At 49.6% G+C, this 21,214-nt stretch overlaps 6 protein-coding genes across 6 annotated transcripts; 5 read left to right on the forward strand and 1 right to left on the reverse strand.

Annotated features, from left to right (window-relative positions):
* Positions 1-1,401: 1,401 nt before the first annotated feature.
* VTN77DRAFT_5243 (uncharacterized protein) lies at positions 1,402-3,319 on the reverse strand (the record flags this gene model as incomplete). Its single annotated transcript, XM_069421391.1, has 6 exons — positions 1,402-2,447; positions 2,502-2,792; positions 2,847-2,927; positions 3,069-3,113; positions 3,167-3,220; positions 3,316-3,319. 6 exons carry the CDS (start codon positions 3,317-3,319, stop codon positions 1,402-1,404), a joined length of 1,521 nt encoding a protein of 506 aa, XP_069277058.1.
* A 1,227-nt stretch (positions 3,320-4,546) lies between these two features.
* Positions 4,547-5,400, forward strand: VTN77DRAFT_5244 (uncharacterized protein; the record flags this gene model as incomplete). The annotated part of the gene is made up of 4 exons (XM_069421392.1): positions 4,547-4,625; positions 4,741-4,857; positions 4,909-5,025; positions 5,084-5,400. The coding sequence occupies 4 exons, from the start codon at positions 4,547-4,549 to the stop codon at positions 5,398-5,400; spliced, it is 630 nt and encodes a 209-aa protein (XP_069277059.1).
* A 1,207-nt stretch (positions 5,401-6,607) lies between these two features.
* Positions 6,608-15,616, forward strand: VTN77DRAFT_5245 (uncharacterized protein; the record flags this gene model as incomplete). Its single annotated transcript, XM_069421393.1, has 5 exons — positions 6,608-10,808; positions 10,875-11,266; positions 11,327-15,358; positions 15,411-15,496; positions 15,562-15,616. The coding sequence occupies 5 exons, from the start codon at positions 6,608-6,610 to the stop codon at positions 15,614-15,616; spliced, it is 8,766 nt and encodes a 2,921-aa protein (XP_069277060.1).
* Positions 15,617-19,124: 3,508 nt separating this feature from the next.
* Positions 19,125-19,595, forward strand: VTN77DRAFT_5246 (uncharacterized protein; the record flags this gene model as incomplete). The annotated part of the gene is made up of 1 exon (XM_069421394.1): positions 19,125-19,595. The coding sequence occupies one exon, from the start codon at positions 19,125-19,127 to the stop codon at positions 19,593-19,595; it is 471 nt and encodes a 156-aa protein (XP_069277061.1).
* Positions 19,596-19,708: 113 nt separating this feature from the next.
* Positions 19,709-20,288, forward strand: VTN77DRAFT_5247 (uncharacterized protein; the record flags this gene model as incomplete). Its single annotated transcript, XM_069421395.1, has 2 exons — positions 19,709-20,039; positions 20,107-20,288. 2 exons carry the CDS (start codon positions 19,709-19,711, stop codon positions 20,286-20,288), a joined length of 513 nt encoding a protein of 170 aa, XP_069277062.1.
* Positions 20,289-20,439: 151 nt separating this feature from the next.
* VTN77DRAFT_5248 (uncharacterized protein) lies at positions 20,440-21,195 on the forward strand (the record flags this gene model as incomplete). The annotated part of the gene is made up of 1 exon (XM_069421396.1): positions 20,440-21,195. One exon carries the CDS (start codon positions 20,440-20,442, stop codon positions 21,193-21,195), a length of 756 nt encoding a protein of 251 aa, XP_069277063.1.
* Between the last annotated feature and the right edge of the window lie 19 nt (positions 21,196-21,214).

Consider the following 21,214-nt stretch of genomic DNA (forward strand, 5'->3'; position numbering starts at 1 on the left):
CAACGGAGATCTTGGGCCAATACTTACTTGCTCTTAAAGTACTGTACTGTGCATCAGTGAGATTTAATAGCTTGCTTGAATTACCTTTCGTTTAATAACTTATCTGTCATCCATCTAGAGCCATTCATTGATCGATATATCTTCCACTTCCAGCCTTCTACCCAGTGCCTATCTAGGTAGGTCTGTTCGTATTTTATTTTACAACAGTTGCACAGAATCAATTGAATACTCAGCAGCTAGAAAGGAAACCGAGACGAGAATTCTATATGATACTGGAGTATACTGGGGGACATACTGGGTCTATGTTGAACTAACTCTCTCTGTCTTGCTGAGAGATAGCGAGTCCTAGTGCAATGACAATGAATACATACTCAGAAAAAAGAAAGCCCATTTGTGACTATTTCTTACTTTATTAACTGTCACCTGTGTATTTGCTTGCTTATCAGAGAGAGAATACAAGAGAAGAGATGAAAAAGAAAAAAAAAACAATCACAACTAACGCCAGTGGGGTAAACTGCGAGAGGAACGAACATACGACACTGAAGAAGCAGCCTATGATAAAAATCATCGCAAGATCCTGCATTGGGAGCAGCTGGAGAGGCTTATCTTTCTTAGCCCATCTTTCCTACTTGGTAGTCTCTTCTCCAGTTTCATGGTTGACTAACTGTCCTCATGAATTCAGCTATAGAGAGGAAAATAAAATGCTTGAAGCACTCGCCTACCTACCTAACACTCCCTACTCCATCGCCCGCCCAGTCAAGATGAGACAGAGACAAACATAATTAAGAGGAGAGTAAAGCATAAAAGCATGAAGAAGCAGCGAAAACCAACACAAAGTTAACAACAGAAACATCGTTTCTTTTTCTGCTCTTTCTTTACATACACCCCTTCATTCAGCATGGACCGCAAAGGCTATGCTATACTATGCATAGATGTATGGTTTAGGTAGATAGATAGATAACCTCAACGGCTGAAATGCTGAGTTGAGTCATGGGCACAACGGAACTTGAAGCTCAACGTAAGGAAACTTTTGAATTGATTGCGCTGAAGACAAAAACGACATGGGCATTGCATTATAAAGTTGCACCAGGGAATTGACCCGAACAGACAAAAACACCGTGGACCAGACAAGGGTCGCAATGAAGAGAACAAATAAAGAAGAAAATGATCTACGAAAGGAATCAAAGCCCGCAGCCGCCAAGATAACCAAAACCAGGCTCCTCCGGAGAGGCTCCTCTGTAGGCCATCTCAGGCTGCCGAAGGAAAGAGAGAAAAGACAGAGAGAGAAAGAGATACTTTCCCATAACGACGTCGCTCGTACTTGCATCAAGACCGGAAGAGAAGAGATCAGTCGAGAAGATTCAGCGTTGTGGAAACAGCAGATGTTTCCTTGGCTACTGCTTACGCAAATCCGCGGCCACCCCCCCGGCGGTTGTTGCGTTGTTTCGAAGAGACAGTGCTCCAACCCTCCTCATCCGGGGTGTCCGTCACTGGAGCAGCAGTGCTTCTCCAGTTGCCATTGGCCTTGCTCGGCGGCAAGTTGGCAGTGGTCTCCTTGGCTGGTGTCGACTCCGCCTTCGCCGACTCTGCAGCCGCCTCATCCGGTTCAGGATCAGCATCCGCAGTCATGCCATTCTCTTCCTCACCGGCCCGCCGGAGGATTTCGAAGTTCTTTCCTTGAGGGGCCTCAGAGGCACCTTCTTTGGAACCATTGGCATCTGCAGCCGCCGCTTTCTCCGCCTTGGCCTGCTCCCTCGCTAGCCGTTGCTTTTCAGCCCTCTCGGCCTTCTCTGCCTTTGCTCGTTCCTCAGCTTCTCTCCGTTGGCGTTCGCGCTTCTCCTCAACCTCTCTTTCCCTTGCAGCAGTATCAATTGGTCGTGCGCCTCCAAATGGATTGGACTTTGCGTCTCCTGTGCGCGGGAGCGGGGCGGCCGTTTCACTTTCAGAGACCGTTCTCTTCTGCAGGTTCAGCTTCGGCCGCTGTGCCGGGGCTGCAGGTGATTGAGGCTCCTTAGCAGCAGGGGGATCCGGCCGCATTCTCGCTCTCCACGAGTTGTCGAGTTCTGCCGCCGTTGGCGTCCGTTCCGGTCGGTCATGGAAGTCACGTCGCGGAGGCCGTGAGCCGTCCTGAGACCGTCCCTCACCCCACGCAGGTGAGCTTCGTCGGAATCCCGATCCTTCATTGCTACGCGGGCGACCGCCTTCCCTTCCAGTTGGAGCAATTGGCGACAAGGGACCCTTTCGTTCCCAGTTGTTCAAGTCTCTCACCTTGCCATCACTCGATTCGAAGCGTTTGTTAGTGCGCTCGCTACCTGTTTCTGACACATTGTCGAAATTTCGGCCAAACCCAGGACGGTCAGACACACGGCGCGTGGGCGGCAGATCTGGAAGAGGGCCTTTGCGCGTCCAATCGCTCAAATCCCGGGCAGGTTGCTGAGGTTCCTTGGCTATCTTGATCGTCAGCATAGATACATTGTATAACTTCCAAGGAGAAGACGTACGTGGCTCCGCGATGCTGACTCTGATGGCCCGTCCCTGAAGAGTCGTGCCTGAATACGTAAGAGCCTTCTTCAATCCCTCGACGGTAGCAAACTCCACGTAGCCAAATCCCTTGGGAGTCCTGTTCAGTTTGTCCTCGACTATGCGAACATTCGTCACCTGGCAGTCGGCAAACAATTGCGAAACATCGCTGGAGGTGGCGTCAAACGACAGGTTGCCAATGTGAGCGGTGTATGGAGGGTGAGTAGGAAGAGGCAGCTCCGGTCGAGGCGCAAATCCGGCACGGTCACGCTCTTCACAAGCGTCAGTATAATGCATCCATCCATCACGAATGATCGAACCCGTACCACCATAACCGTTAAATCCAGTAGCAGTTGAGCTCACAGTCCGCCGCTCGCCTCCATAGGTCGGTCGGGGCTCAGGAGGGGCTGAGTTATTCAGCTCGTTAGTGAGGGGCTGCATGTGCAAATATTCCAAATAAAGTTCGATAGACAAGTAGGCATACCGGCTAAATGTGGGATCTCGTTAGCATCGGACGTCGATCCGAGAGGCAGACAGATGCAACTCACCTGGCAAAGGCATATCTTCCATTTCATCGGCCCATGAGCCAAAATCTGCTCCATGTCAGCGACTCGCTGTTCTCCCCGCAGCAAACGAGACCACCCACTTTCATCCGCCAAGAAGGTCCCTATGGACATCTTCTGGGCTTTCTGTTTCGGCGCTGCAGATACGCAAAGTCAGCATGCTGCAATCTCAAAATATCGAACTCCATCCCCCAAGAGCGGCGATCGGATTGGAGGCGTTCTGGGGACGCACCCATGATTGCGGTTGATGGAACAGGAAACGCGCCCAGCGACTTGTGCGCGTCTCTTTTTTTTTTTCGGCTTTTTTTTTTCGCGAGAAGGAAAGCGCTGAAAGATGGACGGATCCTTCAGCGACAGCAGTCACAAGCGTGCGAGTAGCGGCGGTCCGAGTAAGTCTCAGGCCGCAGAAAATCAGTCGGATGGTGCGTTGTGCAGTGGTACTCCACAAAGGTCGAGCGAGGGGAAAGTAGTCGATGCTCCGTGAGGATAATTTTTAGTGATGACGCTAGAAAAGTCAGCCTGAGGCGTGGTGCGGGTGCGTGCCGACGGAAGCCACCGTGTGGCCTCTGCCTCGCCCCGATGCCGTTTGCGAGCCTTACAAATTGAGGTAAACAGGACGATCAACTGCTCGTCAAAAATAGAAATATACTATACAGTTATCTTCTACCGTCTGTATGGAGACTCCTGCTTATCTGTCTTTTGCTCTCCCTTGTTCGCAGAGCCTCAGCGAATTTCCCGTGGTGGGACGTGGGACGTGGCTCCCGTCGCCTCAGACTTCCTCCTGCTCTCCAACCCGAGGGACGCCTGCAGGCGCTAACATTTACCTTGCAGTGATTTGAGCGATCAAATGCAGCCGTTCGTCCTTGTCCGAGTTTGCTCACGAACACATTGATCGTATTGGCTGGTGGACAGGATTTCCTCTGTCCTGCGATAGCTGGATTGGCGTCTACGGCGTTTGTGTCCGGTTGGGATCGCTACAGAGTAGTTTACAGGAGGGACTCCGGGAGCAACTTGATCGTTGTACTCCGTAGAATAGCTTGCTCTCTGCCTATTTTTTTCTTTTCCTCCTCTTTCCCAACAGCATCAAGGTTCAATCTCAGTTTTGAAGGATGTGCCAGCCTGTTGGGAAAGAGATGGGTATGCAATTACCGAAACTTCTGTCGAAACAACTAACAGTAGTCGATTTTTGAATACGTAGTGAATTCTAGTAACCACAGACACGTTAGTAAAAATATGCATGTGTAGATACCTTCGGATTTGACCTCCATCGTATCCATCTCGCCCATTGTTGATGAGGTCACGCTTCCTTGTTCCTGCAATCGAGCATCACGTGCACAGATGCAAATATGACAAACCGATCTGTTACCTCCCGCTGCATTGAAGCTTTCCAAACTCGTCTCAGACTGCAGACGCTCCCAACGAGATGAAGTGCTGAGAACGTCCGGGATGGGGTCTCCGACAAGATGGGTGGAAATCAGGAGCAGAATCCTTTGACGGACAGCGAAGTGCTGTCATCGTCCTTGAAAGTCGGCGCATTAAGCGGTTGGTACCCTTGCCTGCTCTGAATTTTGCTCCTAACTCCTCAATGGGCACTGCATCTGTCATGATTTTATTATTACTGAATCTTGGGTGTGGCATTGACTGATTTTATTTTTAGCATTCGGTGGTTTTACCTATGGAGGAGTCTCTGGCGTTCTTCGCTCATCACCGCACCCGGTGATCCGTTCTATCTCCCATGGTATCTACTGGTTTGCTTTTGGGAGCTCCTTTTGGTGTCAGTATCGACGAGGCTCATCTTACTGGACTCCGCTGATTCATGAAATAGGGATAAGGAGTAATATCCTCAAACTTCATTTCGAAGACAATGCCACCCCAAAAGAGCGAGCTTACACCAGCGCTTTATCCGGCGGCATTGCTGGCGGAGGTGTTACGCGACTAATGGGTAAACTTCAATCTACCTTTTTTCTCCTTCTGAGGCTGGATGTTGACCTAGTCAATAGGAGGCCGACTTATACCCGGCGTAGTGGTGTTCTCGCTTCTGGGTTATCTCGGACAGAGCTCTTGGAACGCGATCGAGAAATGGCGATTGGAGAGCGCAAACACGTCGACAAAGCCGATTCTCCAGCGCATAGCCGATTCCAAGTGGGTTCCACTGCGATCTCTGTCGGATGACGACTTCAAGCATATCCTGAGCGAAAAGCTCCTGAGCATTGAAGCTGAAATTGCGATTCTTGACGAGAAGATACAAGAACTTCAGCAAGAAAAGATGGCAGGAAACCGTGAGTCTAAGGACCAGCGTCCACAGAATCGTTCCTAAGACCGATGGTCATTGAACGTATATTATCAACTTTCCACAACGGAATTTCCCAGCAGTCTGGCACGCCTGAGCAGGAGAGCCGATATTGCAGACGGAACACCGGAGGGTCTGTCGGAAATCCTATCTTGTTAGGGATGTCCAGCATCCCAGAACGCAATTACATCTGTCCGGAACGTTTCTGGCAGAGAAAACTTGCCTCACTCTTCGTACCGGTGATATTTCGGAGTTTGGTTTCTACAGTGTCTGAAGCAATTCAGTAGAAAACAGACAGCATGTCGTGTCACGTGCCCATGAAATGCCGGATTCCGCCAGCTCTCCTCCTGCGCGGGACTCGAGTGGAACGGTTCCTCTACCTAGTAACCTCCTAAAGTAGCTCTATTGATCACCGGTTCCGTACGTAAATCTTGGCCATCACAGGCATAGTGAATTCGCAAAGACTTCCCGTTTGTGCCAAAGACGGTCGTGGTGGTAATCTCCAGTTGTTGGCAGGATTACAAGATACACAGACTGCTGCACAATACCGTCTGAAGTTCGTGAATTGTAGCTTCCCAGGGAAACACTGGAGTGTGGACAGTTCGGGCGATATTACGGAGTACGGAGTCGCCGTCGAACGCGGAAACAAGAAGCTGTCGAGCGGGTTCTAAGGAGCAGCCGGCTGTTCCGGCGGCGGGATTGGCAGGAGAGACCCGTCCAGGAGGATTATTAGGAGGATTAGGAGGATTTACCCCATAGGGCCCAGCAGAGCCAGGACTTGGCTCGGCCTCGTGTCCTCCAGTCCGGTTAACGGCATCATTGGCCTCCGTCAGAATCCCCAAACTTTCATTATTTCATATCTGGCTGTCTCAGCTGGTGGTCGCTGTGCGGCTCTTCGCCCACATTGGACCTCCCGCAGAGCAGATACACTGAAGTTGAACACAGAGAATGCCAGTCATACAACATTCACTCCCCGATCGCACCCCTCTGCAGTCCGGCACGCTGCCTCGATCCCTCTGACATTGCCCGCCCTGTGCCCGCCTGTCTCACGACTCGTCAGGAATGAATCTACCACCAGAAGCAAAGATCCAGATGCATTGCAGGCAGAGATACGTTGCGAATCCATATGATCGATTGAATCGTTGTCTGTGACACAATCGATGCTCAGTCTCTCCGAAGTCTTTAGGCTGAGCGAAGCTGGCGTGTTCCTTCCCCCAGCCGAGCGAGTGCCACTATGTCCTTTTACAGCCCAACCACCGTCTTGGTGGGAATCCTACTCCTTTACCTCTCCTCCTTCATCGTCTTCGCTATCGTTCGCATTGCCACTGGCGTCTCGATTCAGCGAATCGGTTACTTCTCCCTCCGACGGATCGCATATGCCCCCCGGGAGGGCGTCCAGATTGATATCCGGGGGCTAGGGTTGTCACTACATCGGCCGTCCTTCTCCCAGCCGACATGGATCAGCCTCCGGTTGACAGAGCTCAAAGTGACCCTAGATCCCAGAACCCTGAGAGATAGCGACGAGAAAACACCTCGAAAGGGTACTTCGCCGTCGCAAACCCCGCAGCCCAATGGATCGCATCAGGATGCCAACTCCGACTCCACTCAAAGCTCCTCGTCCAAACCGCGGAGTGAGACGTGGAAAACATTGACGCGGTTGAAAGATCGAATCAAGCGACTGCATCGGCAGATCCACTGGTTGGCTATGATCGACGTGGTGGCTGTCAACACCACCATCCACTTTGTCGATGCGGGACAGATCCAGGTTGGGTCATTAAGCATAGCAGTGGACACAAGGCGCAAGATGGTCGAAAGGGGCCGGCTCTTTCGCCACAAGAAGGATCAATCTCCTGAATTGCGGCCCGCTGAATGGATGATGACCGTCCGGAATATTCTGCTGGCAGTGGATGGTCGGGAACCGATGGAACTGCTGGATAATCTACAGCTCAATATTCATGGCCATATGTATCAAGACTTGGAAGGCTTGAGGGATACCTCCGTCGCGGTCAGAGTCGGAAGACTCCACATCCCCTATGATGACCTGATGATACTGTCTCAAAAGATCAGAGAGTCTAAAAAGACGAATCCCAAAGCGGAGGCGGCCCGCGAGACCGACGCTAAGATATCGTTTGCGGACTTTGTGCAAGAGCTGGATCGGCCTGGATCGCGAGAGGAGGTCATCGTCCAGACCGTTGCCGATTCCAAGGAATTCGTCAGCTCGATCTTACGCGGCATAGAGGACATTCAGGTTGCTCTGAGCTTCTTCAGAGTATCACGTTCACTCCCTTCCCTCTCGGTCGACCAGAAGCAAATGCAACTCAATCTGGTCACACATGAAATTGGCATTGATCTACACCGCATGAACCCCAATGCACCAGCTCACCGAATGTATTTTCGTCGTAATGATGTTGCCCACCAAGCGCTGTTTGCCGCCATTTCGCTCTCCGTCAGCCTTGATGACAGTTCCGGAGCGACGGATAGACTCCTATACGTGCCCATGGCCACGACAACAATTAAGACGACACTGCCTTCCAAGACCGTCAACTTTTCCGATGAGCACGCCCCGGCGGAGCGCAACACCAACGTCCTCTTTGCCAACCTGGTGATTACCTCTCCTTCTCTCGACCTGGAGCCGCGCCACGTTTCGCAGATCCTGCGCTTGGCGGAGGCAAGAGCGTCCTCAGACCGTGGCAAGAAACGAGCCAACCATCAGATCATCTCCCGCTTACTGCCCAAAGCGAGCATCAAGCTCTCAGTGCACGAACCGGTAGTGCGGTTTGTCCTTCCAATCCCGAAGGACGCAGCTGTTGACGCTGGCGACTACAACATGTTGATCTCTTCCATCTCCTCCATATCGCTAGATATTGAATCTTCGCATTCCGCAGAAGCTGGTATTCAGTACTCTTTATCATCCACATACCGAGTTGCTTCACATCAGTTGTATTATCAGACACCAGCCGGTGTCAAGCATAATCTTGTGAACACGCAGAAACTGGAGGTCAGGGTTCATCTGATTGCTACTCCCGAGGTGTGTGTATTTGTGTCGGGAACCCTGAACTCTTTATCTGTCCACATGGTCAACGCAGACGTGAATCGGGGGATCCGACAGGTCATCGAGCAATTCCGAACACACGTGAAGCCGAAAAAGGTCGCCATACCGACAGTGGAACAGAAGCCTAGTCTACTACGACGTCTTCCGCCCTGGCTTTCCCGAGTGCAGTTTGAAGCAACGGAGCTCAATTTTGAGGTTGCCGGTGCCGCTCCTGGCGAATCCACAACTACCCGTGGAATCGCGCTACAGCTCGAATCGTGGACCGCCGACTATCGAGCTCAGAAGACTGAGCCAATTAAACCCCCACCAAAACGGCGTACGCCAAGTCATTCTACTGTCGGGGGGGATGACCATACTTTTCGGCTTCCGCCGACATCGCCTCCCAGGAGATCCCAAAATGGTCGCGCGGATGGCCGAAGGTTGGCCATACACGTGCGTGGACTTGAAGGTTTCGCTATCGAATCCGAGGACTACATGGAACCAGAGTCTTTCCTTTCTCTTCCTCGGTTCGAAGTGTCGCTGAGCACACAGAGTGACCTTCAGGGACCAATCTTTCACGTCAATTCGGTTATTCGAGCTCTTTATCTGGAGTTCTCCCTATACAGATACTATTCTCTTGGGACAGCTGCGTCTGTCCTTCAGGAGACCTTTATGCCTGCTCCCGCAGAAAAGAAAGTGCCACCTACGACCGACTATCAATTCAAGAATTTCACAGAAACTTCATTCCAGGTCCCGCAACCACGACAACCACGTGCTGAGCTCACCACCGTTGATCTCAAAGCCAGTCTCGTACAGGTCAAGGGTATCATGCCTGCTGACCCTCGTATGATGCTACAGATCTATGGTTTGGCAGCCGGCTGTCACCGTTGGTCTGCTCCCTTCATGAGATGTCACCTAGCACGTCTACATGTTGAAGCGCCGAAGCTGAAAGGAATCTGGGCACGGGTGATGAGCATGAATAGTGTTAGACTTGACCTGCGAGAGAGTAAGAGGATGCAAGGTCGTGATCTCAAAGAAGAGAGGTCTCTGGACATATCAGCAGATTTCATTCGGCTGGGCGTTCCTCATGACATGATCATGCACCACGTCTTCGACAACATCATCAACACTGTCAAAGCTGTGAAACAGCTCAACCACCGGTTCAAGACGCGTTCGGACGAGGACATTTTGGAAAGAGAGCCAGAAGGTCCAAAGAAAGTGCCTCGGATATCGTTACGCAGCAGAGCTTTACTGTTCCAGCTCGAAGACGATGCGTTCGAATGGAAGCTCGGTTGCATCTATCGCGCGGGCCTGGTCGAGCAGAGGCACCGCCTAGCGCGGGAGGAAGCTTTCCGTCTGAAGTCCCAGAAGCTTCAGGAAGCGGATCAACGGCGAGCGTCTCCGCGATTCCGAGCGCAGTCAAGCCACCCTGACCTTGACCGTAGGAGTGATGACAGGAGAAGAAGCGCAAGCATAGATGGCGGACTTCCCAGAGGATCGTTCGAATCTCGTGGCAGACAAGGACGATGTCGGTATGACTCGGAAGGGTACGCTGAAATTTCTTCGTCTGCAAAAGTGTCGGCAACAGAGGCCTGGCGCCGATTACAGGAGTATAACTCTCGAAGCTGGAAGAGCAAAATCGATGCGGCAATGCAATTTCAGAACAAATCGATTCGGGAGATCAGGAATCTCTTTGCCGGTGCGGATGAACCGCCAGATGACGTCGAGGATAATGAAACCATCTTAGCCATTCCGGATAGACCTGGTCTGATGTCGGCGCTTATTAGTGACGTGCACCTCGTGATTGATAAGCCCACCTTCCCACTGAACGAATACCCTCAATTCCTCCATAACATCGGGAAGGGGATGCCATTGGATATGCAATACTCTTTGCTCGTGCCCATGAGCATCCAGCTGGATATGGGAGAAGCTCGGGTCACTTTGAGAGATTACCCATTAGATCTCTTGCATATTCCTGCTCTGCGTCCTGGCCAGTCCACTCGGCTGCCCAGTTGGTCATTGAAGACGAATTTCGTCATCGCTGAAGAATTTCGCAATCATGAATCCACACGGGACTTTCAAATTTGCGTCGTTCCCCCGACAACCCTTCCTGACGGTTCTACGACACCAGGGTTGTTCATTAATGTTCGACGGACTGTTGCGCCTGTCAAGACATACTCTGAGCCGACTTTTGAAATCAACACCAGTCTTCCCACCAGCATCACCTGGTGCATGTCCTATCAACCAGTTATACAGGACATGATGAAGATTATCGAAGGATTCACCAAGCCGGAAGTTGATCCTTCCGACCGAGTTGGTTTCTGGGACAAGATAAGGCTAAGCTTCCATTCGCGGATTCGGATACGCTGGAAAGGTGACGGTGATGTTCATCTGCGACTGAAAGGTATGCCCCTCGATTTACCTATTTATTGTCTTTATGTCAAACGTCTTCTTGCTGATCGCGTTGTAGGATCTCGCGACCCGTATATTATAACGGGCTTCGGAGCGGGCTTTGTAATGTGCTGGCGCAAGGATGTCCAATGGGATATACACACGAGCGATGATCCAAAAGAATTCATGACCGTCACCAGCGGAGAGTACGTGCTCGCTGTGCCGGATTACAGTCATGAAGCACGTTCCTCGTACGAATATGCTGCCGACGACTCAAAATCCTTCACCACAACCAGTGCGAGGAATGCGGCCATGTTCAAGAAGGTGGTGATGAAATTGTCTGGTAGTGTTCGATGGCTCGCAGGGTTGGTATTCGAGCGCGATGTAGATCACGGCCGATCCTCCGACTTCAAGCCACACTATGAGGTAGTCCTTAAGAATCCCCAGTATATCGATGAATCGCAGATGAAGGTAAGACGGCCCATTGCGTGTTTAATATGGTCATCTGCGTCAAGCTGATAGGTACTGCAGGACTATGACGCGTTTAGAGGCTTTCGAAGTGATCATATCCATTTGTCTCTCGCTATCAGCGCTCCAACCAACATCGAGATACCCTCCTCGAGGCGGCCGCCATCGACAAATTATAACACGGTCCATTTGACTCCTCGTGTTTTCACTCATTTCTTCAATTGGTGGTCCCTTTTCTCCGGAGTTATGTCACTGCCTGTCCGCCAGGGGCCTCTTTGGCCTGGTCTCACGAAGACGAGCAAGAAGTTTGGTCGCCATCTTGCGACTGTCAAGTATAAGCTACTTCTCTCCCCTCTTTTTGTTTCGCACATCTACAAACATAAGGATCCGGAGGACTATGGAGAGGAGGTTGTGACTGCTACTGGTCTGAAAGTTCGCCTTGCCAACTTTAAACTCGATGTTCATCAAAGGCGTGAGCAAGTCAACAACCCGATCAAGGGCCGTCTTAAACAGACTAAATCCAGTGCAATGCGGATCAACCGTGCCGAACTGGACTTTGAAGCGGCCGACTTCAGGGCTGTCTCTTCCAGTATCGAGGGAACGACTGCCGAAGATCTCGATCGCAACACGGATGACATAATTTCGTCATTCCAGCAACCTGTCCCATCGGTTGATTTATCCCGTTTCACAATCCCTGATCAGGACCTAAACTGGATTGACATGGATGATTTTGTCGAGTTGGACTGGATCCTTCCGCAAGAATCAAACCCAAAAACCCAGATCTTACCTCTCGCATATACACCCCGCTTTACTTACTTCCGGCAAACAGATCATGGTGACACGACATCAGCAGACACTGGATTCAGTCCTTTTGGCGATGAGCCCACACATGAATGTGTCATGGCCCAAGACAATGATCCACGCAGAGTGCAGATGGAGCTCATCAAAGACCGCCTTGCCACCTTGGACGCTCAGGCCGAGAACCATGAACGTGTTCTTAGCGAGCACGAAGCCCAGCTGCTTGCACAGGAAAGCACCGATGATTCAGGCTTGAAAGTCAAGCACGATCTGCTTCTTCGGCAGGCCGAGTCGCTTGCCAGAAGGCGGAAATTTCTCAGAGCCGTACTTCGCCGTCTTGAAAAGCTGGCCTTCGAAGACGGATCGCATCTTGATGCCAGAGGAGAAGAGCATGATTTCGAACGGTCGTCACGAACTGGAGATAACTCTGAGTCTAACAGTGATGGCGACGAGCCCGAAATGGATGGCGACTTCGCGCCCGCCGATGATGGATTGGCTAACGAGTTCCACAACCGATTCACAATTCACAATCCACAAGTCAAATGGAACAATTCTCTCAGAAACATCATCTTGCGGTACGGTCATCAAGTCACCCAGAGACGCGGTTTCGTGTACTACATGTCGCGACGAGCTGTTAAATTTATTGCGGATATTGTTGAAGAGCAGAGCAAGAACAAACATAAGCACAAGGAGTTCTTTGGTCGTTCGGCAGACTCCACCTCGGGTGAACAATCCTCGAACGAGAAAGATGATGACGACAGTGTAGAGGAACGCATCGAACAGTTGTTGAACGATGCAAAGCGATATGTAAACGCGGATGAACCGCCCTCGGCGGGTACTGGCGAGCGTCGAGCGCGTCCAAAATCCGGTGATTTCAGCGACTGTCTCTCTCCTGACTTCACGCCCCAGAATAGCTACCATCTTCGCCTCATCGCTCCTCAGATCCAGCTGCAAAGTGATAAAAATCCACGGTCTGTTGTCTTGGTTGCTGCCAAGGGAATGACGCTCAAAGTCGTGTCCATCATGGACAAACGCCGTGTGACGGATGATGTTAGTGGTCTAGTGCAGCGCCGCTTTGCCCTCGACATGGATGGCGCGCAATTCTTTGTCGCAACGCAAAAGAATCTCAAGGCCCATCTTCAGTTCTATGCTGGAAACAAATATGGAAATCCTCCCGGATCGGCATGGCCACCGTGGCTGACCTTGGAAGCTATGTTTGATTTTGAACTTAATCCCTTTGGCTTCTCGAGGATCATCCAGAGGACGTCTGCAAGTCTGCGTTACGACAAGTATAACAATCTTCGTCTGAAATATAATGAAGAGGTAGACGGAGACGACGATGAGGCGGTTCATCATCCTGATCACAGCGAGGGTCGGATGGACCAGATTTGGGTCGATTTTCCCGATGTCAGAGCCATCTGCGATTCCACCGAGTACTACACGATGTATATCATTGTCCTTGATCTGTTACTCTACAGCGAGCCCTTGGAGAAGGTGAGGAGTGAGCGCCTGGAGAAGATAATGCTAGCTTCCGATTTCAGTGATCTCAGAGGTGCTCCCGAGATGGTGTTCAAGCTGCAAGAACGGATTCGCCAGCTGGAGGAAATTAAAGACTATTTCCAGGTTCAGGCCAAATACCTAGACAGGCAAGGCTGGGAGGATCGCTTGGCGCTTGAGAGAGACTTGACAAACTGCGAGGATGAGCTGTTCTTTATCATGAAAGCCATCACGACGTCTCAAAGGAAGAATGACGACCGCAGCATGTCGAAGGCAAACGCGGTCTTGCGCTGGAGCTTGTCCGCGTCGGACATTGTTTGGCATCTGATGAGGGATAGAAACGAACCCTTGGTGGAATTCCAGCTACGAAACGCGTTATACGAGCGCACCGACAATAGCGACGGCTCCAATCATAATCTGATCGAGGTCGAGCGCTTATATGCCTTGAACCTGCTCGAGAATGCTATTTACCCGCAGATGATCGTCCCTTACATTGATTCAAACCGCCGCTCTGACACTCAGGACGATATGATGCTTCGGGTCAAATGGTACATGTTAGAAGCAGTCGCAGGCATTCCGGTGCTGGACGACTTTGAGGTGAGCCTCTTCCCGCTCAAGGTCCAGCTTGAGTGGGAGTTGGGCCAGAAACTCTTTGAATACATATTCCCTGGAGTCGGGGCAAACGCTTTTGAGAATGGCGGTTTCTCGCCGTTCATGATCAAACAGGTGGTGCCGTTAGACGGAGATGAAGGGTCGGACGCGGAGATGACTACTGATTTCGTTTCGACACCGCAGAGTCAGGACAGCGCTTCAGGAGAAGACTCTCAGACATCGACAGGGCCGGGATCGATCGAGCTGAGATTACAGCCGACGTTATCTCTTCCGGATCAGCGCAAATCAGGGCAACAACAACAACAACGCACAAACCGGTTCAAGGGTCTCACTATGACGCGCGCCAATAAGGACAGTAACCGGCTTTCGCCATCAGACAGAAGCATTTATTCGAATCGCCCGGCAACGGCAATGTCAACGTCAACGTCAACGTCCATGTTGTCAGGCGCCCCTACAAAGAAGAAGTCGGTTGACAGTTTGCGGGCGCTAGCAAGGTCATCGACAGACAAGACCCTGACGAACGGGTCTTCCGGCACTGGCAATACAGGCGAAGAGTCTAAAGGCAAGAAGTTTTCGTTGACTAGGGGCTCGAACAAGAAGGAACAGGCGGACGATCTGTCGCAGATGATGTCTCGAGCGTCCAACTATATGATTCTGGCTCACGTCAAGATCAATGACGTGGTCCTCTGCTTGAGTTACAAGGGCAGAGGCGAGCGCAACATTGAAGATGTCCATGATTTTGTCTTCCGGCTGCCCGTGCTCGAATATCGGAACAAAACATGGTCGAACCTGGAATTGGCTCTCCGTCTCAAGAAGGATGTCATCAAAGCTTTGATCTCCCATGCTCCCGCGATCCTGGGGAACAAGTTCTCGCATGCTCGACCAACGAAGCAGCAGCAACAGCGCCTCCGCGAGCTGGCGTCCTCGTCTCAAATGCTCTCGTCTTCGGAACTTGCCCTGAATCCGTCGTCGCGGGGTTTGGCAAGCCGTGACTCGACTGCTGATTTCTCCGGCTCGTCTACGCACCAGTCTATCAATTCCAGCACGTATCCTCTTGCACAGACGACGTCCCACACGTCCCACACGTCTCAGACGTCCCAGACCTCGAGCACGCAGAGTTCTCACGAGTCCAGCATCATCATATCAGAGGCCAAGTCCGCAAGTGGCGTGGAATATCGATCTCGAGAGGTTGGTTTTTCTTGAATACGTGTACCAGAGTGGTATGCTAATTTTGTTGTAGCACGATCCAGAAGAGACTATTCCCAGGCCGTTGACAGCACCACGTCCGACCAGTTCTCGGAGCCGTGCTGAGGAGGACGAGGAGAAGTAAGTTTTCTCGTAAGAAGTCGAGGAATGGCTATAATTGTACAGAAAGCTAACTGCGTGTACAGTCGCAAGAACGCCTTCCGCAGTTTCGGTCGGAAACTCCTTCCCCATCGCGGTTAGCGATTTAAGTCATCTACCTAGGTACATTCTAAAACATGGGACTTTATCTGTCTCAACTTGTCTATCTTCTCGAGCATATCATTCGTATCATTTGTTATCGAGTCCTTTTCTTGTCTTTTTTCATTAATACTTTTTTCGAGAGTTCAGGAGTAGCCGGTGTACATCTTGTCTTGGGGTATATGTATGCATGCATGCATGAATTCTGGCGCTACGGTCGTTCTCTTGGAGATGTCGTCAGTCACGGCCTCTTGTTCCGAAAAGCCAGTGTTTTGATTTGTTTTTTGTTGTTATTGTTGTTATTGTTTTTCCGATACCGTGTCCCTGCAAGAGCCTCGAACCAGAAGCATGCATGGCTCATCATTCCGATTGATCGGTTGATCGATCGACGGTGCATTTGGATGGATGGATGGATTGATAGATAGACGGACGGTTGGTCGGTTGGATCTTGAATTTCCCTTCTTCTTCCCCTTGTGTTCATTACTACCTGGGAACAGAAGACAAGCATGGGATGCATTGCATTATTGGCATAGAAAAGCAAAGAAGGATGAAAGATGAAACCAAAGACGGGATGTGATATTGATTGGATGTTGGATACGCATACTACTATTTATTGTATTATGGTATACTATTTATTATACTATCTTATTTTTGTATTTATTACAGTCATGTATTTATTTTATTTATAGTCGTTAAATAATCTGCTTTTTCTGATGAAATATGTATCTCTTCTCCCGTATAGAAAACTACATATACCCTAGGGTATAAATAAAACTTAGAAAGTATATATATTATAAAGTAATTAATAAGAACAAGGATAATGGCTAATTTATTATTGTTATTATCTTTATAATTTTTTGTTAATTATTTTATGTGATTGTGCTTCAACATCGGTGGGCAAAGATTTGAGTTGATCTTGCGACATGACTGGCAGGTGCAGAGGTTATAAGACAGAATAAGGTCACCCTTCTAAAGCAGTTATACACAGAGGGAGGGAGAGAACATCAGGATAGGATACTAGCTCTGAAGGATGAAGAAGCTGGGATTCTTGTGGCCGACAAGTGAGGAACACAGGCCCGACCCTAGGCCCTTATCTGGCATTCGACTGTCCTCCTCTATTGGCCGCACATCATGATTGCATGATACAAATCTCTCAATAGAGTACCTAGTTTAGCTAGGGATTGGTGGAAAGAAGAACGGTCTCATCATTCGAACGGTATCTTCATTTAGCGCTAGATAATTAGATATACTTAAAGGGTAACTGTCCTTGATTAGGACTTTTTATATAATAATAAGCCTAATTTTTGGTAGTTAGCTGTAAGAGTCTTATTAATTAAAAGATAAGAGACTATACTAATACTGCAATTAATAAGATAAGGGTTGTTCTTGAATACAAATTTGGTTGGTATCCCCTTTGGATGGATGGTAGGGAGCAGACAGAATATGCCAGGATCACGATGCTCGGTGGATTTGTAATCTCTCTGACGACGGCAAGGTGTAGACTGAATGTCGATGCAGGCACGCATGCTCGCTTAGTTGTATGGCTGTATCGAGGCGATTAGGGAGAGCGGCTAGGGAGAGTGGCCATGCTATGATCAATATTATTGAGGATGTCAACGAACAAGCTTGTTAACTCATCTGGGGAAAGGAATTGTGCGCATTAACCGGGCTCAGCGAGTAGTCTGCTTGGATAGGTACGTACCTGAACACGGTCATTGTCAGGTGATGGAATTCCCATCACCTCCGCAGTCTCAGCCTTGTTGTCAGCTTGTTGGCCGAGGAACGAGATACGTATGTATGTATGTATGTATGTATGTATGTATGTACAGTACATACATAAGAAATGGAAATGGATGATTAGCATGTTTGACTTGACTAAAATTAATGGTATACGTCAAGTATCTATAGATAACAAAGCCCATGAAGAGTTATAAAGAAAAAAAATCTTACTTTCCGGCGTCTTTTAAGTCAATGAATGAGCCGTTTTGACCGTCTCCTTTCTCTTGTTTAAATTAATCTGTCATGCGCGTAGCTTATCAGTAAATAGGTCAGTAATACCCCTATCTTACAGGACCTCTGACTACTTAAATTTATATAATAATATAATAGTAAGCTATAAGAATACCTGATTACTGCCGAAAGAGCGGTGAAATGTTTTTGACTGAGAGGTATATATAATCTCTATAATACTACATTTTCTCTACTAATAAATGGGCTCTTTCTCCCTACCTATCTGCAGTATTCAAACAATACTCTTTAATATATCAAGCATAAACTTTTCGCCTTGGGTTGACTAAAGAAACGGATCAAATAGAGAAGTGAAGTCGAAAGAATGAATGCTCTTCCTTGACATTCATGAGTCTTCAGCAGCTGTGAATGCCTGCGTTCGTTGTTCTAGCTCGAATTCAAAGTATGTATTGTATGTTCAGCATCAATTATATAATAGTTGACATGGCAGTTGGCATCTGAGTAAGCTGACTGACATCTTGATCTGGGTTATTATGTATGTACATGTACCTACCTAGGTAGGTATTACTTATTCTAATTGCAGTCAAATATCGCAGTCCTTCTGCTGCTAAGCCCTTTAGTTGTTATACAAGTGGATGCAGCTAGTACTCCAGACATTACCTACCTAGGAAGGTAAGGTTGTTTCTCTAGTCTCCACTATTTTACGTACATACATGCAGACCTGTCGAATCATTATTATTACTTTAAATTTTAATTTGAGCATGTCAGACAGGATATCAGACACTATATCTGATTCAGTATGCTGTGCGATTGACTACTCCGTACTGTACATGCTTCCTTATTTATGGATCTTATCTATGTCCACTTGCTGCTAGAACGGCACTGCATGTTGAAGCATTTCTGAGGTGAGAACTAACATTGATATTCCAATGGTGCCTATTCAGGAGTAATAATGATTACTATAATTAGGGTTGAGAAAATGGTTAATTAATTAATGAAGTCCACCTGTCGATTCAGACTACGTACTCGTAATCGTCTCTGCAATATGGTTGATTCTTAGCTCTGGGATATCGTAGTCTTTAGGTTGTGTTGACACTGTAGCGAAACTATATTGGTGCTTACTTACGCCTAGTCTATCTACGGAGTAGAGATTTGCAAGGTCCGTGAATACATGTACGTACATGTATGTACGTGCAACTCGAGTTATCAGATGTGCTGTCTCGAACCAGGCTAGCCCACGTTTATCCCAACATTCTCGCTGTCTACGAAACTAAAATCGAATTTAGAATCCCTAGATCTACTTACAGGTCAAGCTCAGCCCTCTATACTTGTAGCAGCTTTGGCCCCCAGTACTCCGTACATGTGGTGTACGTTTACCGTATTGAGAATCACTTGCGAGCAAATTCCCAATTAAGCTCGTCCAGCAACCATGCAGGAATTGAGAGAGGTATAAATATAAAAAGCAAGTCAGGACGGTTTTCCACGTCTCCTTATCTTTTTTTTCATCACATCAACATTCTTTTGTTTTTCTTTTGTCTTCACAATGCTGCTCCTCTCCAGCATCGCCGTTCTTTCCGCCCTCCAATTTGTCCAAGCATCAACTGCAACTCCAACTCCCCTGGTGACGAATCCCAAAACGGGAGTGCAATACGTCGGCATTGCCGGGTCCGATGGCGTCGAGTCCTTCCTGAACATCCCCTTTGGGCAGGATACCGGCGGCGCGCGACGGTTTGCGCCTCCGACGCCGTATGTTCCCCCTGCCGGCACCGTGATCAATGCCACTGTCGCAGGGCCTGCGTGCCCCCAGCAGAAGGTGCCCCTGTCGTTTTTCCCGCTCTTCTCCAATGTGACCGATATCTCGGAGGATTGTCTCAACTTGCGGATTGCGAGGCCGGAGGGGGTGAGCAATGGCTCGAAGTTGCCAGTTATGGTGTATATTTATGGAGGTGCGTGTTGTATTTATCACACTAGATATGATATGATATCACGGATTGAGATCTTCATGACCGACTGACATCTTGATCTGCAGGAGGAGCGTCCTTTGGCCAGATCTATGACCAGCTCTATTCCCCAAACAATCTGGTCCGGAACTCGGTCGCCAACAAACAGCCTATCATCTATGCGGCCATGAATCATCGAGTGAATCGTACGTTAAGACTCTGCCGACATCTTTTTCATTACTCACTAACAATGTTGTCAGTATTCGGCTATGCGGCCTCAGACGCTTTACGTGCTGAAGGCTCCCTCAACGCGGGACTACTCGACCAGCGCCTCGGATTGGAATGGATCAAAGAGAACATCGAATACTTCGGCGGGGATCCCGATAACATCACCATCTTTGGAGAGTCTGAGGGTGCGCTGACGGTGGGTTTGCATGCGCTTGCCTACGGGGGACAGAACCAGGCGCCGTTCAACAAGGCGGTTATGCAGAGTGGTGGACCGACTGGGAACTTTGGGAGTGAGTTGCAGCCTTCTCAGGATTGCCGTGATTTTTATCTGATTTTTTTTTCTGACTTCCTCTTCAGTCACCGGCAATATCAGTGCAGTGCATTCCCAGGCGATTGCGCAGAGAACAAACTGCACATCTAGCAACACCACCTCGGTGGAAACCCTCGCCTGTCTGCGAAACATCCCCATGCAACAGTTGCTGGATGTCGTGATCCAATACGAGGCAGAGGTGAACCCGTTGGGACTGCACGTGTTGTAAGTCTGGAAAATAAAATAAAATAAAAACGCAAAAGAAAAAGATCAACCAGCTAACTGCTGACAGCGCGCCTGTTGTCGATGGCTCCTTCGTACCAGACGCACCATCCGCCCTAGTCAAGTCAGGCCGGTTCTACAAAAACGTCTCAGTGATAATGGGCTGGAACGAGAACGACGGGTCCCTCTTCGCAGGAACAAACCCAACGACTGTGACGACTGACCAGGACATCGCGTCCGTCCTGCTCTCGACGTACCCTGCTCTCACGAACCAGACCATCTCCCGTCTGCTGGAGCTGTACCCTCGTAGGGATTTCCCCGCTGAACCCGCCCCGCTGAGGGGGTTCAACGTGTCCGGGGAGTATTTCCGCGCGTCGGAGATGCTGCGCGATATCCAGTTCACCTGTCCGTCGATCGCGTTCGGGCATGCGGTGACGCAGTTTGGGTCGGCAGCCTGGCTGTACGATCTCAACCAGACGGCGCTGAGCAGCATTTTCGACCAGTTCGGCGCGACGTGGTTCGGGGTGTCGCATATCTCTGATGTGCCGTACGTCTTCGATAATCATCCCGGTCATCTCCTAAACTGGACGGCGTCAGACCAGGCGCTGGCGAAGAAAGTCTCCGGTAGCTGGATCGCATTCGCTGCGACGGGGAATCCAAGTCACTCGACGACAACAACGAACGTGCTGCAGGATTGGCCTGTCGCGTTCGATTTCGACTCCTCTCGACGTGCTGATAATAAGAACCCGGCTGAGGTAACAGTCTATGTCATCGGGGGACCGTCACCGGGTGCTCAACACATTACCAACAATTCCCACGGGGAAAGAAAAACGGGTGTATTAGCGGTGGAGGATATCTTGCGCCGGTGTGCGTTTATTAACAGTGCGCCATTCGCTGCTGAGATTCAGGTATAATCATAATTCGTTGATAGAG

This window comes from Rasamsonia byssochlamydoides (genome assembly GCF_041956645.1).
Source record: "Rasamsonia byssochlamydoides strain NRRL 3658 unplaced genomic scaffold VTN77scaffold_38, whole genome shotgun sequence".
Lineage (NCBI taxonomy): Eukaryota > Fungi > Ascomycota > Eurotiomycetes > Eurotiales > Trichocomaceae > Rasamsonia > Rasamsonia byssochlamydoides.